At 29.6% G+C, this 17,561-nt stretch overlaps 1 protein-coding gene across 1 annotated transcript in view; it reads left to right on the forward strand.

Annotated features, from left to right (window-relative positions):
* The window catches only part of LOC113520780 (dual oxidase), a 61,547-nt gene that overhangs the window by 23,404 nt on the left and 20,582 nt on the right, over nt 1-17,561 (forward strand). The window contains exons 3-5 of the mRNA XM_052897523.1: nt 9,602-9,673; nt 16,102-16,263; nt 16,601-16,788. Coding sequence (XP_052753483.1) covers nt 9,602-9,673; nt 16,102-16,263; nt 16,601-16,788 — 422 coding nt within the window. The remainder of the gene's footprint in view (nt 1-9,601; nt 9,674-16,101; nt 16,264-16,600; nt 16,789-17,561) is intronic.

The following is a 17,561-nucleotide window of genomic DNA, read 5'->3' on the forward strand; positions in this document are numbered from 1 at the left end:
ATTGTTATGTTATGATGTCCATCACCGGAGAGTTAGTTATAAATTTCAATTAATGATTTTTTTAATCTACTTTAACTATTAGTGTCTATTTAAGCAGATTATATCATATCAGTCATTATCTATCCATATTGTGGTCTCGCCAGTAGTTGCTACGCTTAACAAGCGAGTTGGCAACAGCAGTTAAGTTTTTGGTGATCTGTTAAAAGAGGCACTTCTGACTATCCCTCAGCCATTAAATTCTCTTAGTCGCTTCTTACGATTTCCACGCGTAAGGACGGGGTGGTCCATTCTGTGCCGGGACCACATGGAAGAAATTTAAGTAAGTATTTACGTAAATCATTAATGTAACAATACTCTCTTTTAAATATATTATTACGTAAAAATTAAGATTACCTCCGAAAAAAAATAGCAATTTCTACCAAGAAAACATTATATATAGAAAAACCGTTAAGTTATAATACACCTAGTTAAGTCATGCGTTATAAATAAAACATAACTAGTTGAGAGCTTTCTATCCAATAAACAGTAGATACCTACTCATGTGTCATGTAACGTCACAGCCGATATTCAATCATATGGAAAACGAGCACCTGCCCACAGTAACTGCCGCAATTCATCATGCGGTTACAAGATTGTATACAACGAATTAAGTAATTAGTGAATGTTACTACAGCATTCTTATATTTATTGAAATCACTTTATTCTCATGAATTAGGGTATAAAGTATCATACTTACCTACTAGTTCATATAGTTCTAGTTCTCTTGTATATCAATATGGAAAATTTCATTCAAATATCTTCAGTTATTTCACATTTATATTATTAGTATGATTACACATATTGCTCTACAAAAAATGCAACTCTATCATAATCATATGTGATCGCGTAACATAGTCATAAAAAATATCATGCGAAATGAGCACCTCCTTCTTTTGAAAGTAACTTAAAAAGTAATGTAACATATTTGGATACTTTTAAGTAACAAGTCGTATTTTTAATAGTATGTTCTAGTTTCTGCGAACTGTATTCCGTGTCACGTATCCTTATTTGCCAACGTCAATAAATTATAGATTTTCATGCACGTCTTAGGTATGTCACGTTAACCCACTTATCAGCCGTCAACGATCTAGACTGCGTTTAAAATACAGCCGTAATTTATCGTCTCTCTGTCTGCCTTAACGAATACCTACTGACTATTTATTATTTAATAAAAGGGAAATCTTCTGTATGTAAAAGAAAAAACTGAAAATAATCGGCGCACAATCGAAACGGCTAGAAATAAACACTCAAAGAGGGGTACTAAATAAAGGACTCCCACGGGAACTACAAATAATTTTCTCCACTGAAACACAGTTACTGGAAACAGCTAAATATTGTCTACTAACTGTATGCGCACGATTTCACCCGCGTGAGTGCATATATAAAATACTCCATACTATAAGACAGGATATAACCTATCTGTACACCGAATTTCATTCAAATCTGTTCAGTAGTATTTGTATGAAAGAGTAACTAAAGTATATCCATACAAACATCTTTATAAAGTTTATAAAGATGATAAACTTTCGCATTTATAATAGTAGTAAGACAGTAGGATATCAACATTAATTAGATTCGTGTTTTTTTTTCCTTTTGTTCTATTTACTCCTATATCTTAAACATCGAATTATAATCTTTTTAATAACTATTATATTTTTACCATATTGATCATTTGCTTAATAACTAATGATACGTACTTCAAAAGAACATTACATAATTACTTTCTTGGTTTCAATATAACTTAGTGTTCATTATAGACTGATCATTATCCATCATTCTAACCGGTCGAATCATATCGTCATAATCTTATGTTTGTGTAATAAGAAACAACGATCCTAATCGCATACCAGTTCATGTTTTATCCATTAATTGCACTTAATGTAATAAATTAAAATGTCAATAATATATCTATGATGTTTGCTTAATCCATCAAAAAAGTTTTTTTTTTCTATACTATAACTTGACGGTTTATCTATCTAGTAGGAAATAATAACCAATCAACTTTAGATAATATACTGTGACATACCTAGATAATAGTTAATATTATGCATGAAGATTAAGATTTTTTCGTACCTAATTTCACTTTCAATTGAATTGGAATAAATTCATGGCCAGATTAATTTTAAAAAATTTTTTTAAGTTGCGACCGCGTACGGAAAAGGCAGTGTAGGACGACCCCCACTAAATGGCAGTCCATGAGGGAAGCTAATGTCTAGCAGTGGACGGATAACGGCTGAAATGATGATGATGATGATGAATATAGTAGGTATTTAGAAATATAATACCCTATAATTAAGAATAAGAATATTAATACAACTTTGACACAAATAAACATAACTACAAGTAAAAATATCTCTTGTGTTTACCATTACATTTAACATTTTAACTCATAAATGAATTATTATATGACAGAATTTTAACTCATACCTAATAGAAAATCGTGCTCTAGAAAACTCTAGAATACATTAATATTTAATACCAACTGCGCACTTATATAAACCGCTAATAAAAGTATTTTAATTAAGTGTTAATATTACTTTGACAGTGGATAGTTAACGAATGATATAATGATGATGATTACTTTAACTTTTTATTTTTTGTTATTTTCAAATTCGAAATTATCTGGAAAGAAGAAAGCTAGACGCATACTTAACACCTTTATTTAATGTTTGTGTTTAGTTAGCAATTTAACATCACTTATTCATTACAAAAGCAAACAATTAAACAATTTCATCAAAATGAATCTTGCTCAATTAAATTTGTGAAATTAGAACAAAGATAAATATGCATAAATTCACTCACTACCACTGCTCCTGTCAACTGTCACACCCACAAAGTGACACATAGTGATTTAGTGACAAGTTTGTTTAGATTATATTTAAATTATCAACTGTATATTAAAGTGGTCAGCATACAAATCTATAATACCTATAACCTCTACTGCGTTATAATAAGGGCCATCTCTAATAAAAAAAATATATAAGTAGCGAGTCACCTAACATATACTGTATTTCTACTCACTATCTTGATTAATGTTAGTAGATATTTATTATATTTAATAGAATTCCAAAGAATTTATTCATTCTTCAGTATTTTGATTGTATCATACTAAATTCGTTTCTAGTAGCATTGATTAATTAGAAGTAGTTTTTAATGAATGAAAATGAAATAGTAACCCCGCCTACACTATTGGTATACGCTGACGGGCTGCCAGTAAAAAATTATAAGTAAGGAGCAAGTCAATTGGCCCATTGTATATTCATCATCATTTCAGCCATTATCTTTCCATTACTGAACATAGACCTCCCCCATTGTATAATTCATTAGAAATTAATCACGATAACTTTCAAGGAAAATAGCATGGAGGTTAACATTTAGGGTATAATGCTAGCAATGAGATCATTGCTCCCCGTTAAAAGAATTGTTTTATGCACATATCTAACTACTTACCAGAGGGAGACTTTGTACAAAAGTCGATTGCTTGGGTACCTCTGTCCCATTCGTGTTTCTACCGTGAAGCAGTTGTGTTTGCATGGCTGTGTTTCGGTTTGAAGGGTGGGATATGGCGTGAATTTACTGGATACGAAGGAATAACACCTGAGTCCTCAGGAATGGTAACACATGGGTGGTATCATAGGCGAAACAGTATACTCTGTTATGTCTATGGTACTGCTCATGTCTATAGGCGACGGTTACCACTTTCCATCAGGTGGGTCGTCAGCTTGTTTGCCATTCTAAGTTGTATAAAAAAAAAAACCTACATAAGTAAAAATTCATTACAGAAATATCACTTGTTTTATCTAGAATAGAATTTACACAAGTACATTATTTATAATTTTAGATTGAGGTTAACCTTTCAATACGAAACCAAACGCTGGCCTTTCATAAATTAACAAACTGATTTATATGTTCATATCTTTTATTAAATATATTACCCACTGATATTACCCGTAGAAGTCATACAATAAAGATAAGCTGTCTTCACTCACAACATTTAAACATTAATCGTGACTGTAATAGTTACAATTCATCATTACGATCGTTAACTATACTTTAAATTAATTATATTACTTACTGATTTAAGTACTTAACTAATTTCATATTTTTATAGTCTTTTGTAATAGGATTGGTTTAGGTAGATATTTATACGTGTATTTATTATACTTATTTAGTAGTTACATAGTGAGGGAATTAAAATATAATGTATAAATATGTATAACTGCTTCTTTCTATCCCAAAACCTTGTAAAATGCTATTATAAAAAAAAAAGTTTAATACACCAATGTAGGAGATAGAAAATCGGAATAAAAACTCTATACCAAATCACCTGGCTATCATAGTATGGTTAACCTAAACTCAATGGCGAATGATTAGTTATTTTCTTATAGTAGGTACCCATACTAGCTGATCCAGCACAGGTTATACTTCTCATTGCTATATTTTCTTATTGTGATAAAAACTACTCAACTTTTCAATTCTATCACTGAAAACACATTAACAAAGTTTCATTAAAATCAACGATTTCGGAAATATACGTGAATGAACATCGTGACACTGGATTTTTGTGTATTAATATAAATTTTCCAATATATAGAACGCAATAATCAGTTTAGGTTTATTATGAGCATTTCACTTGATTCTGCGTAAATTAAAAAGTTTCAACACAATTAAAAATTGTAAAATTGTTAGCTACTGGCACATAGCAATTCAAATTATATTGAATTATTCAAAATTCAAATTAAAAAACAAAACAACACAAAAGGCGGGAATGTTTAATTTAATTTCAATTCGCTCGCTCCATTTTGTAATTTGGATTCCCATGTTTAAACACTTGTTTTATTAATTAAAATTATTTTTAAAGAGGTAATATATACTCGGATTATTGAATTGTTTTACATTATACCAATATTTAATTAGGAAAGAAATTTATTAGAGTAGTGGGAGTACTAAAGTCTAATAGAATGAACCGCTTCCATATACGCTTGGTTTCCTACATATAATTTTAATGTATGTAATGAGTATAATCTGAGGTAATAAAGTATCTGATCGACATTAAAATGTCTCGAACTTCACGTAGTAACCGCTGTTAACAGCTAACTAGTTAATATGACTTCTCCCATAAATATTACTTTTATAAATGATACTTGTATTTCTTACACTATTTATTTAAAAAATGTATTGTACGCCCATTGCAATATAATAATACCTTTTATAAAAGAGGTATTCTGCAAATATGTTTAAGAGATTGCTGCAAAATTAGTTACAAATAAAGCAAACATGCAGTAGGAATGCACGTACCCAGCAGGTGTCTTAAGTGCAGGCGTGCTATATCCGTTTTAGTAAGTATCCAACTATATGATAAAAAACAGTAAATAGATAAACGGTTGCACATGCTCAACTTAAACAATGTACGTATAAAGTAACATTGTTATTAGTAGGTACGTAAAGACTTGATTTTCATTTTTAACCGACATTAAAAAAGAAGGAGGTTCTCAATCCGGTTGCATTCTTTTTTTATGTTTGGTACCCCATAACTCCCTCAGTTATAACCAGAGTTGGATTTTTTATCTGAAAAAATATACTTACAAATGGGTCTCGTAGAAATTTTATCAAAATTGATTTAGTAGTTGTTCTTTTTTTAAATAAAATGACTGATTTTGCCACAATTGAAGTCGGTTTTTATTTGTGGAACACAGTCTTCATTATGTAACGACAAATTTTACAGGAATTATATTTTATGCAACTCGCCTAAGTCACTAATAAAAAGTCATGAATATACACTTTACCATCTAGACCTAAAGTAAGCAGAACCAGTACTTCTCTAAATATATGCATTCTCGCTCTCCTATCAATACAAACAAACATAATAATAAATACATATGTATTGTGTGAGTATCGAAGCCGCAACCAACAGAAGGTGAAGGAGTATGTCTAATCGCTACATTACCAAGGTTGTCAGGTATAACTGTCATATTTTTTCGTCTTTACAGTCGTAAAACTGTAACATAAACCACTTATGTATTTTTGCAGTAATAAAATAAAATAGTTTCTGGCAATAATGCATATTATTGTTCAAGACTGAAGAGTAGGTCAGATAGCCAGTACAATGTATAACACTCTTATTTTAGACTCGACTTAGTTGACTTCCCATTACAATAAAAAAGAGACCTTAATATCATACTAATATAATAAAACTGTAACTAGACAATGTATGTACATGAGAGATATTTAAGCAAACGCCTAAATAATAATTATTTGAAATGTCTGTCTGTATGTCTGTTCTGATATCTTGCAAAAACTACTACATCAAATCGGATGCAGTTTTACAGTTGTAATAATATAAGTCTAATTTAAATTCTAATAAATGTTTATTTCAACGATTTTAATATTATATATAATAAATATCTGCTTCTGAAATCTATGCATATAAAGTAGTGGCCAAAAAACTAGTCAAGGATTAAACACTATAACATATTTTTTAATGTATGCAACAAACTAAAATATCAATAATGACATTTTCCACTTTCCTTTGATTGCTATCCCACGTTGCATAAAAAATAATTAAATTTATTTATGTAAACTACTATTATGTACCTATTACTTCATCTGCATGACCAGGCTACATTGATTGACTGGGATAGAAAGTAGCCTATGTCCTTCTCCATTAAAAAGAAACAAATAAATAAATTCACGTTCAAATTTATAATACATATAAGCATAGTACATAAAACTGAGACTCCTTGCACTGTGATATTAGTAAAGGTTTATTGTTCTAAAAAGGACAGAATGTTCTGATAACATATTAAAATAATTATTTTCGATACCAGACTTCCACACCAATAAAAGGTAAATTGAATATTCAATTCTATAGACACCAATTACTAATTCGCGAGTGTAATATAAGTATAAGTAGTATAAGTATAGTATAAGTAATCATACAAGATCCTCATTAATAGCTACGAAGACCGGATTTAAATGTTAAACACCTTTGATTCTGCGATATGGCAAATTATTACCTACTTTACTATAGTAAATATATTGTACTTAATACGTATATATAATGAATAGAAACAAAAATTTAATTTTTTTTGATTCTACTCACGTTTTAAATTAAAAATTTTAAACCATAACTTTTTCTTAAATTATGTTCTTTTACCTTTTTTTGTAATATACAATACAAAGGTCTAAATAAATTAACGTGTATTGGTGCTTGAGCTAAATATTGTATAATTTATATATAAATCGAAATTTATGACAATTTTATGCACATTATTAGATTTATGTCATATCTACTTGACAACTGTACCCAATGCCTAATAATGAAACTGATATTTTAAGACTGTTTGTTACTTATATTACAAAGTAACAGTACGCGTGTTATGCATTTTTATTTATTACATTAAACATCTACGCAAGTTATTGATATATGTATTAGGTAACTAATATTTAAAAGCACTTAAACATTTTTATTTTATTAAACTGAATGCTGAAAATAACATCAGCGTTCTTGTAAGTTATAATGCTTATCTTATTTATTACCTATTAAAGATATTACTGATAACACCGTAAATGCGTTAGTTTTAAAAATATGTTCAACGTAATAAAATTCTGTTTTTTTTTTACAATATTAATTCATGTTGGTCTCGCACGAATTAGAAAACCTTACTTTACCTATACCATTCACCCTAGACAGCGTTATTGGTAATGCGAATTGGTAAATGGTAATTGGGAAAAATGGTAAATTGTGGTTTAAAGTTTAAGAACATCTAGTTCTAGGATAGTAATTTTCGGTTTTAGTTTTGACGTTCTAAGCTCGGTTCATTCAAGTGTTTGCTTGCTATTACCGTTTCTTGAAACAATTATCTTATTAGAGTTTAGTAGCTAACATTTAAAAATGTTAAAAATCTGTTTTATATAATATTTTTTTAATTTTATATTTACCCTAAATATAGCTAAAAAACTATGAGTAATCACAATCCTTCATATCTATATGCGACGAGTACCGCTTTTCATCAGGTAGGCCGTCACTTTGTCATTTTAAGTCATCATCATCATCATTTTAGCCATTATCTGTCCACTGCTGAACATAAGCCTCCCCCATAGACTGCCATAACGGTCCTGAGCCACCTGCATCAACTGACTTCCTGCAACGCATTTATGGTCGTCAGTCCATCTAGTGGGGGTTCGTCCTACACTAAGTTTACCCGTACGCAGTTGCCACTCAAGAACCTTTCTTCCCCTTCGGTTGCCGGTTCTTCGAGCTATGTGACCAGCCCATTGCCACTTTAACTAGCTTATCCTTCGGGCTATGTCGGTTATTTTGGTCATTTTAAGTATTATAAAAAAATCCTTGTATTGTAGATTTTTTTTTATGCAACTTAGAATGGCAAACAAGCTGGCAACCCACCTGATGGAAAGTGGTAACCATCAGCAGAGCGTACAGCTCCCGAGCAGTACCATGGACATAACAGAGTATACTGTTACGCCCATGATACCTCCCATGCATTGCCATTTCTGAGGACTCAGGTGTTATTTCTCTATACCATATAAATTCACTGCCATATCCCACCCTTCAAAACCTAAATACAGCCATACAAACACAACTATTTCAAGTAGAAATACAAGTAGGACATAGGTTCCCAAGCAAACAACTCTTGTACAAAGTGATAAAGTTACTTGTTAACAATATTTGTCAACTTACCAACCTACCTAGAATAATTACAAGAATGTATAACCCTGAACGATTTACTGTTTTACTCGTATTATTTCTGATACAATTCTTGGAGTGTGTACAAGTAATGAGGGTCTCATTAGCGATGCATCTCGGTTAGAGCGGACCGAGCAAGGTCTGTATCGGAACGTACGCGTATCTGGAACGCGCACAAACATGCGTCCACATAGCGTCTTAGTGGCAAACACGTAAACAAGGGTTAATTACACTGGCGTGCTTTAAATAAGCAATTAACGATGCGGTGGTCCGTCGCAACGTTCATTGAAATAAGATGACCACTTGAATATGAAACATTGGTAGCATCTACAAAACTATATAAATATATATAAGCCAAGTTGACTTATTCACAAATACTTTTCAATAAACATTATCTTTCGTTTGTCGTAAAATTTTAAATCTATATTGTACAGAAACATCACAGGTGAAAATTACTTGTTTACGTAAACGCAATGTGATTGATATTAGACTTAAAGATTTCAATATACGGTATGTAACCAATAAAATTGAATGCATTTTTTTATTCATATATTTATTCTTTGTAACGGAAGGATATATAATATGATTCCTAATTTTAAAATAAATTATAAGACCATGACACTTTAATTAGCTTTAGTTTTTTTAACCTGCATCAGATAGTACTTAATTCCTGAAGATGTATCTAATGCGACATCTTCACAACAAATACATGTTAGGAATTAATTTAAGTAAAGAAAATTAATTACAAGTACCTTTTTCTTTTTGAACTTGACTCAATATTTTATTTCAGCTTTATGTATTAGAAAAAGTAATCAAAAGTCTAATTACATTATATGATCATATTTTTTATTACAGAATTATACTATGAGAAACAACGCTATGATGGCTGGTTCAACAACAGAGCATATCCAGATTGGGGGTCAGTTGGTAAGTTAATTTATCTAATTCTGCTAATATGTTTTATATACGTTAAATATTTGAAGCTATTTAACTCTTTTTACTTAGTTATTCTTAAACGGCTAGAGATAATAATAACATGGATAGTTTAACTTTTTATCTTAATTCATGCGAGCAAATCTCCAAATTATATATAGTATTCAATATATAGTACTGACACTCAAAAAATGTGTGGTACGTTTTACACAAAAGAAATAATTAACCTCAAATATGTTACTGCAGCTTACAGTCTCATAAATACTTATATACTCAATAAATACTGAACTGTGTTTAAATCTATTTGTCAGCTGTCATTGTTTTAACTAGCTTCAATCAAGTCATATTTGATTCTGATGTTTGATTTATCGATATAGCCTTGCTTTAGTACCTACTGTAGATAATTATATTTTTTTATAGAACCTTTTGCAATGACACTGATTACAAACACAAATAAAGCAATTAGTATTTTATGCTTTTCTATTAATTTATCAATTTTAATAAAAAAGATATCGTTAAGTTGGTCGTAACAATTCAATTTCAAGAGGGATAGTCCGTCAACTGTTGTTCCATTCTAAAAAAATATACATATATATTAAAGTAAAGTGAAATTACGAATTCTAAGCAATACACCAACAAATTTTCTCATGGACTATCAGCATACTGAATAAGTTAGATAAAGAAGTCGATTTATGTGATCATTAAAATAATAATTTCAATGTTTGTCAGGAATAATCATGAATATATTTGAATATTTTGTGCAAAGAATTTTTATTCAAATGTGAAACATTTGTATTAAGTGAATTTTAATCATTAAAAATTATGTAAAGATCAGAGTGTAATTATATTTGCTTTTGAGAAAACTATTACGAGTACTATCGTAATTATAATAGTAAGCTATATCCTTATTTTAAGCTTATAAGCATTAAAGGAAATTTCAGTTAAATATTACCATATTGGTAATAAACAAATTTTTATATAAATTTTATTTCGAATTTCTCTTTATTTACATTTATGTTTTGTACTCTATTCCCTTAATAATCGCTTACTTGTAAATCTTGGGTATGATAGGATGGTAATACGTTGTTTTTAGGTACTCCTTCACTACACAAGACTTTATGAATTATGAGAAGATCCGTACCTAATAGCTGTCTATCATTATTATTATTTTATCTTTCTATACATTAAATAGTAAAAAATATATTAACAAAACATATAATTTCTTAAATATAACTCTTCGAGACTTATCTATATGATATTATAACTGTATATTTTAACGACATAAATACATATATTATTAAAAATTAGCTGTGAAAGTCTATTATATATAAAGAGATAACGAATATCAATACTCATTAAATATTTACACATACTTCGTAGATTCTTATGTGTTATGTATTTTAATATTTTTGAATATTTAAAAAAAATACATACTGAATTAGATCAAGGGTAGGTGTTCTCTTTGTTTCGTGTGTTGGCCTTGGAATTACATCGGTTTAAATCACCGCTTCAACTTTCAATGCCTGCGGGTTTGATGTCTATACAATAAAAATATATGTATTTATAAGTATTTCAGTTTTCATAGTACAAAAGTTACAAAAAAACATATAGCCCATCTAATTATAAATACTTTCTAGAACCTATGGATACTTACAACACTATCTATGTAGAGAAATCTTAATACGTCGTTTTTAAAGAACTATACTCTTTTTTTTAGCAAATAATTTATTCCATAAGCATTCGATTTCAAATGATATATGTACAAATATATATTTACTAAAAATGTCGATTAATAAGTCTATCAGCTATCCAGTGCTCATGATACAATTGTTAAGCTTAAGACTAGACACTGTGTGATATATCTGGGATTATAATCACCATTATAGATTTATCTAAACAAACTCTAATTGAAACTATATACTTATAAATAAATATTAAGGACCAATAGAATGCTGTGACCTTAAGTTTGTAACTGTACCTATTTATGAGTATTATGATTGCAGAGAAAGGTAGAGGTTTATGATGGTGATGAAATGGTGACAGATTGACCATATCAAGTTTATCAACAGATAAGATTTCTTTATTATGTATAGACGTATTAACCTACATTTTCATCGCAAAAATTGCGATAATTAAAATATAAATACTGATGCAATATAAAGTCATTATTTCTATTTTTATAATGTAGGGTATACCTATTATACGTGATTTTACTTTAATTTTATTTTTATAGAAATATATACATTTTTATATAGCGGTATATACTTATATGTTTATAACTTTACATAGTTTTACTGAACATGTGTTATTTTATATATTTATAGAGGAGCTCAATAGAATAGACATTATACACTTCATTAGGAATTATTTCAATATAATCTGTTTGTAAATACCATATTAATTTGAAAAGAAAAGAAAATTTTCAACCTATTCTTTTACATAACAAAAGCTCTATAGTAAAAGACTTCAACGCGTAGTACAATTCTTGATGAAATTGTACTACATTTTTTTTAATAATAAATTGAACATAAATATGATTATCCATCCAGGGCAGCAGTGTCCCTCTTAAAGCATCTCCAAAGCTTAACTACGGTTACCAATCCTCTTGCCAAGCGTGACAACTATTGATAAAACCTCCTAAAGCGGAGGCGTATATTCAGCAGTGGACAGTTAAAGGCTGATATAATGACAATGAAGATGGATTTTCTGTAATAATTAATAAATAATATTACTATTTTCCGTCTTATAGTCTCGACGATTAAAATGAATCTTGCAATGGTAGCACCTTCAGTAGTAAATTGTTGCGTCAAACAGCTGATCATGAATCAGACACAAGATGACTAGGCTAGATAAAGGCCTTATTAATTTGTCATAGACTGTTGTGCAACCGATTAGTTGTTAAGTAAGGTCTACGCCTGTAATCTAATAAGTGTATCTGCCCAGACTACAACTCACCCATTGGGTAGTGGTATTTTCATTTCATCACTACGCTGTAGTGACAAGTGGTATATCTCCTTTCACATCTATATAAATTAAAAAGTTGGTTAAGTTACTTTATAATACATTTATATATGAACAACATATAGATCTATAAAATACAAGAAGTTTAAAAGTTTTAAATTACAATGGAGAATTGTTTATACAGTTTAATATCATGAGTTTTACCATGTTTTAATAACCGATAAACTATGTTTTTGGTGTCACAGTGCTTATCTCTAATTGAATGACATTATGAATTTTGTATTGAAAGCAAAAATAGTCGCCAATCAGTAATATAGCTCTGTTGGTTATTATCAATCAATTATAGCTATATTACAAAAATTGCATTTTTGAAACGAAATAAATTGGATAGAGAGCACTTTTTTTCATTGAAACATAATCGCTGTGTATATGACTTATCAAAGTATCACAACAATTTAATTAGAACACATTATTTCATGAACACATTATTAAAAACGTTCAAACCGAAGTCATCAGTATTCACAGTCAAGCAATCACACCTCTATCCATTCATAACTTTATTCTGTTTTAAAAATAGTAGTCCAGCAGTGTAATATTTTTTTTTTTTGAGTTTACTTGAGTCTTCTTTATTTTAATTCTCAAGAATAACAATGGTTACACACAGTGTGTTCGAAAGCGGCCATCGAGTTCCATGAATTTATTGTTAGTTTATTAGGCAGCTTATTGCATGAGTAATCTTTTATTTCGTTATAAATTACCTTAATGTATTAACTGTCTATTGCCAATCTTGCGATATACCCTTAACATTGATATTATTATTGGGATCGATAAATGGTCGAATATCACAGTAACGATAACTGAGGCATGTAACGAAATTGCCGATGGCTGTACCTGTGGTCGTTTCTCCTTGTTCCTAATTTGTTATTCATGATGTATATTATTATATGAAGTGAAGATTGCACCATCACAGTATCACGAGCACCTTAAATTATCGTCAGACTATTGCTACGAATCAATCATAGCACGAATTGTGACTATTAAAATATTGAAAATGTAATTTTAAAGGCACGTGAAGTGTGATAAATAGTTTCGAATTATTTAATTTACATCGAATAATATCAATATTTATATCAAGTTCGTTAAGACCGTGGTATTGTGCTTGTATATAAAATATTATAAAAATAATGTAAAAAAATTAAACTATCATTTAAAATACTGCTGCATCGTATTACTGTCCCAGTTCTTTAGACTGTAATCTTATGGTAACATCTAATATAAATATATATTTCATATTTTTTGTAATATTATGATATATATAAATAAAGTTAAATATTTTATTTACAATAATATAAAAAATACAAAACATCGAAGTTGCTATTTTGAATCTTATAATACATGAATGTAAATTAAATTTACCATATCATAACTGGATTCATGACAATTATTCTAATACTAGCGGGTGGACATTTTTACATTTTAAAAAGTGGCCATTAAGGCTACACACGCGATGAAAACTTAAAAATGGAGTAACTTCTCCCGTTTTCCCAACATTTCCCTTCACTGCTCTGCTCCTATTGATCATAGCGTGATGAAAAGTATACTCTAACCTGCCCAGGTGTATATAGAATAATTGTACCAAGTTTCATTAAAATCCGTCGAGTAGTTTTTGTTTCTATAACGAACAGACAAACAGACAAAATTTTACTGATTACATTTTTGGCATCAGTATCGATCACTAATCACCCCCTGATTGTTATTTTGGAAATATATTTCATGTACAGAATTGACCTCTCTACAGATTTATTATAAGTATAGATGAGAAATTAAATTCATGAAAAATATTTAGATTTTTAATGAAAAATTTACCATAGCACACATATGTACACACATATTTAGCATACCTTAGACAGCAGCCAATTAAATAAATCATTCACACCACTAATTAAAAACATTTCAGTTGTTCCACGCAATCGCAATTTGTTTTAATATTATAACGTGCACAATATTGTACAAACAAATCATTCAGAGAACTAATTAATTTCATGAGAACAGAAAGCAAAAAACATTACAGATATTATCGTTTTACCATATATGTATACGCATTCTCTTTTGCTGTCACTTTGAGTGCTCCAGTTACAGTGAAATTGTCCAGCATGACTTGGTAGGCACATATATCATGTATTTTGATCTGGTTTGACGTAATCTCCCCAGATGACAATTACCTCCATCAAACATGTACAAGTGAATAAAACATAATTAACGATCCGTAAAAAATGCAATGTGTACGTAAAACTTCTGTGAAATTACATATTTCGTGTCAATCAAATACTGGAGTTACGACATTACTCGTGAAAAATAATTGCTTTAATATTTATAGCACGCAAATTTGTGTAAATAGTACCAACTAATTGAGTACATATTTATTAAATTCATGATTATGACAAATTAATGTCCAATTTTCCTTCACAAACGTGCTTGCTACTTTATTGCATCAGAGTATTTATTCTACCGATCAACATTTAGTTGAATGATTGAAAAAAAATTCTACCATCATTTTAAGTACATAGTTATAAATATGTTCATCTTTGTAAAAATATTTTTTCCTCTTATAAGATTTTATGCTTAATAAATTTCGATTGAAAAATCTATCTTAAACTGTACCAGTTAGCAGTGATTTCAAAGATTTAAAAAGTAAGGTATGTATAATAGATTATATTTTTTACAATAATCACAACTATTGTAATTTATTAAATATAAAAATTAATAGATTCAATGTGTAATTATAAAATAAATACTTTATACCTTAACCTTTGGTCCAAGCAGATAAAATTATATATAGGTATACGAGTATATGTCCATTAGTAGTATATAAATAAGCAATTCGAAGGGTCAAAAGGCATACATAGGTGCAGAATCCTTATTTTCATAAATACAAATCATTTAAATATCATCGAAATGATAAAATTATTCCAATAAAGTCCTATCCAAAATTTATTTCTTCACCTAAATTATGTTTATTAGAATATAATACTTATTAAACATGATTAACACGACATGAATACCATTCTAATTTACTCGATACTTTTATGGAACAATATTAAAGGTAACTGGCATCTATCAAAAATAAAGACACGAAAATGTTTTTAACAACTGAATCGTTCCAATATTTTTGTGATTATTATGCGAATCGAGCTACAGATCAAGTGACAAAACTTGCATTATCTTTATCCTGTAAACATTCTACATATAAAACTTAATAAAATATATATTTTTTTATTTATTTTAAAATATTTTTTGTTTTAGAATGTTTTTTTAATAACTGTCTTCCGCGTTTTTGTTCGCGTCTCAATCAAATCCTTTCAGCCGTTTAAGCGTAACTGAGTAACGAACATCCAAATATACAAGCATCAATGTTTTGATAATATTAATAAGATAATTAAAATAACATATTTATTTCACAGGCAGTCGGCTAACGCGTAAAACTCCAGCATCTTACGCAGATGGAGTGTACATGATAGCAGGTGCAGATCGACCTGGAGCCAGGACGTTATCGAAGCTGTTCATGCGGGGGCAAGACGGGCTACCGTCGCTTGCAAACCGGACTGCTTTGCTTGCATTCTTTGGTATGGTTCGTTCTATAAATACATGTAAAGTGGTTTATTATTATATAAAAAAATATATGTACTTAGAAAAAATATATACCGAAGATTTAATGGTAATTTTTATATATGTGTATATCAAGAATACAACTGATTAAAGCTGTACAGGATTATATAAAATAATAATTGTCAATATCATTATTAAATATTTCAAGTGCATTATTATTTACTTGTAAAAATATGACGAGTCTGTGACTAGTAAATTAATTAAAAGTTATATTGAGAAGAAATCAGTACAGATTAGGTATTTATGAAATAATACTCTTACCTGCATTTACTTATTATATATTTATACCTGCAGGACAAGTAGTGACAGGTGAAATAGTTATGGCGTCAGAGTCCGGCTGTCCCATTGAACACCATCGCATTCCGGTAGACAAGTGCGATCACATGTATGATCCAGATTGCCAGGGTGCTAAATACATGCCATTCTTGAGAGCAGCCTATGATCGATCCACTGGACAGAGTCCAAATAGCCCAAGAGAACAAGTAAGTATTAGCACTATATAACAATTACATACATACATACATATAATACATTACGCCAAATACTCCGATTTAAACGTTCCTTACCAGAGGGAGACTTTGTACAAACGTCGTTTGTTTGTGTACCTCTGTCCCATTCGTATTTCTATTGTGAAGTAGTTACATGGTCGTTTCAGTTTGAAGGGTGGGTATGGTAGTGAAATTACAGGGTAAAGAGGCATACCACCTTAGTCCTCAGAGATGGCAACACATGAAAGGTAACATGGACGACATAGTTTAGTTATGTCTATGGTACTGTTTATGTCTATAAGCGACGATTACCACTATCCATCATATTTCAGCTTGTGTGCTATTCAAAGTTGCATAAATAATAAACTCCTTTTAACTCCTCCATATACATCAATCTTATGCAAAATTAATGCACACCCAGCGATTTAGAGTACTTAAAACCTAACTCTTTTAAAACATTTATCTAAGTCAATTATAAATACTATAATACTATCAAATACTATAGGTATTACATATAAATTATAATATAATATTATAATTTTACAGCTAATTTATTGCAAGCTAAAATAATTTACCTAAAATATTAAACATGTTCTTTAGACTTATATTTGGAAACGAAATACGTCTATCCTACTGGAAATTAGTTATGGTCTGTAAATGTCTTATCAATGCCATAACTTTGTCAGTTTATGCTATTGGCCCAAATTAAATCGTGACACGCTACTGTTAGTCGTCATTCTGATTACAGCGCTATTTTTCGCTAATTG

The sequence above is a fragment of the Galleria mellonella genome, unplaced genomic scaffold (assembly GCF_026898425.1).
Source record: "Galleria mellonella isolate WM207_F2 unplaced genomic scaffold, CSIRO_AGI_GalMel_v1 utg36, whole genome shotgun sequence".
In the NCBI taxonomy this organism is placed as follows: Eukaryota; Metazoa; Arthropoda; class Insecta; order Lepidoptera; family Pyralidae; genus Galleria; species Galleria mellonella.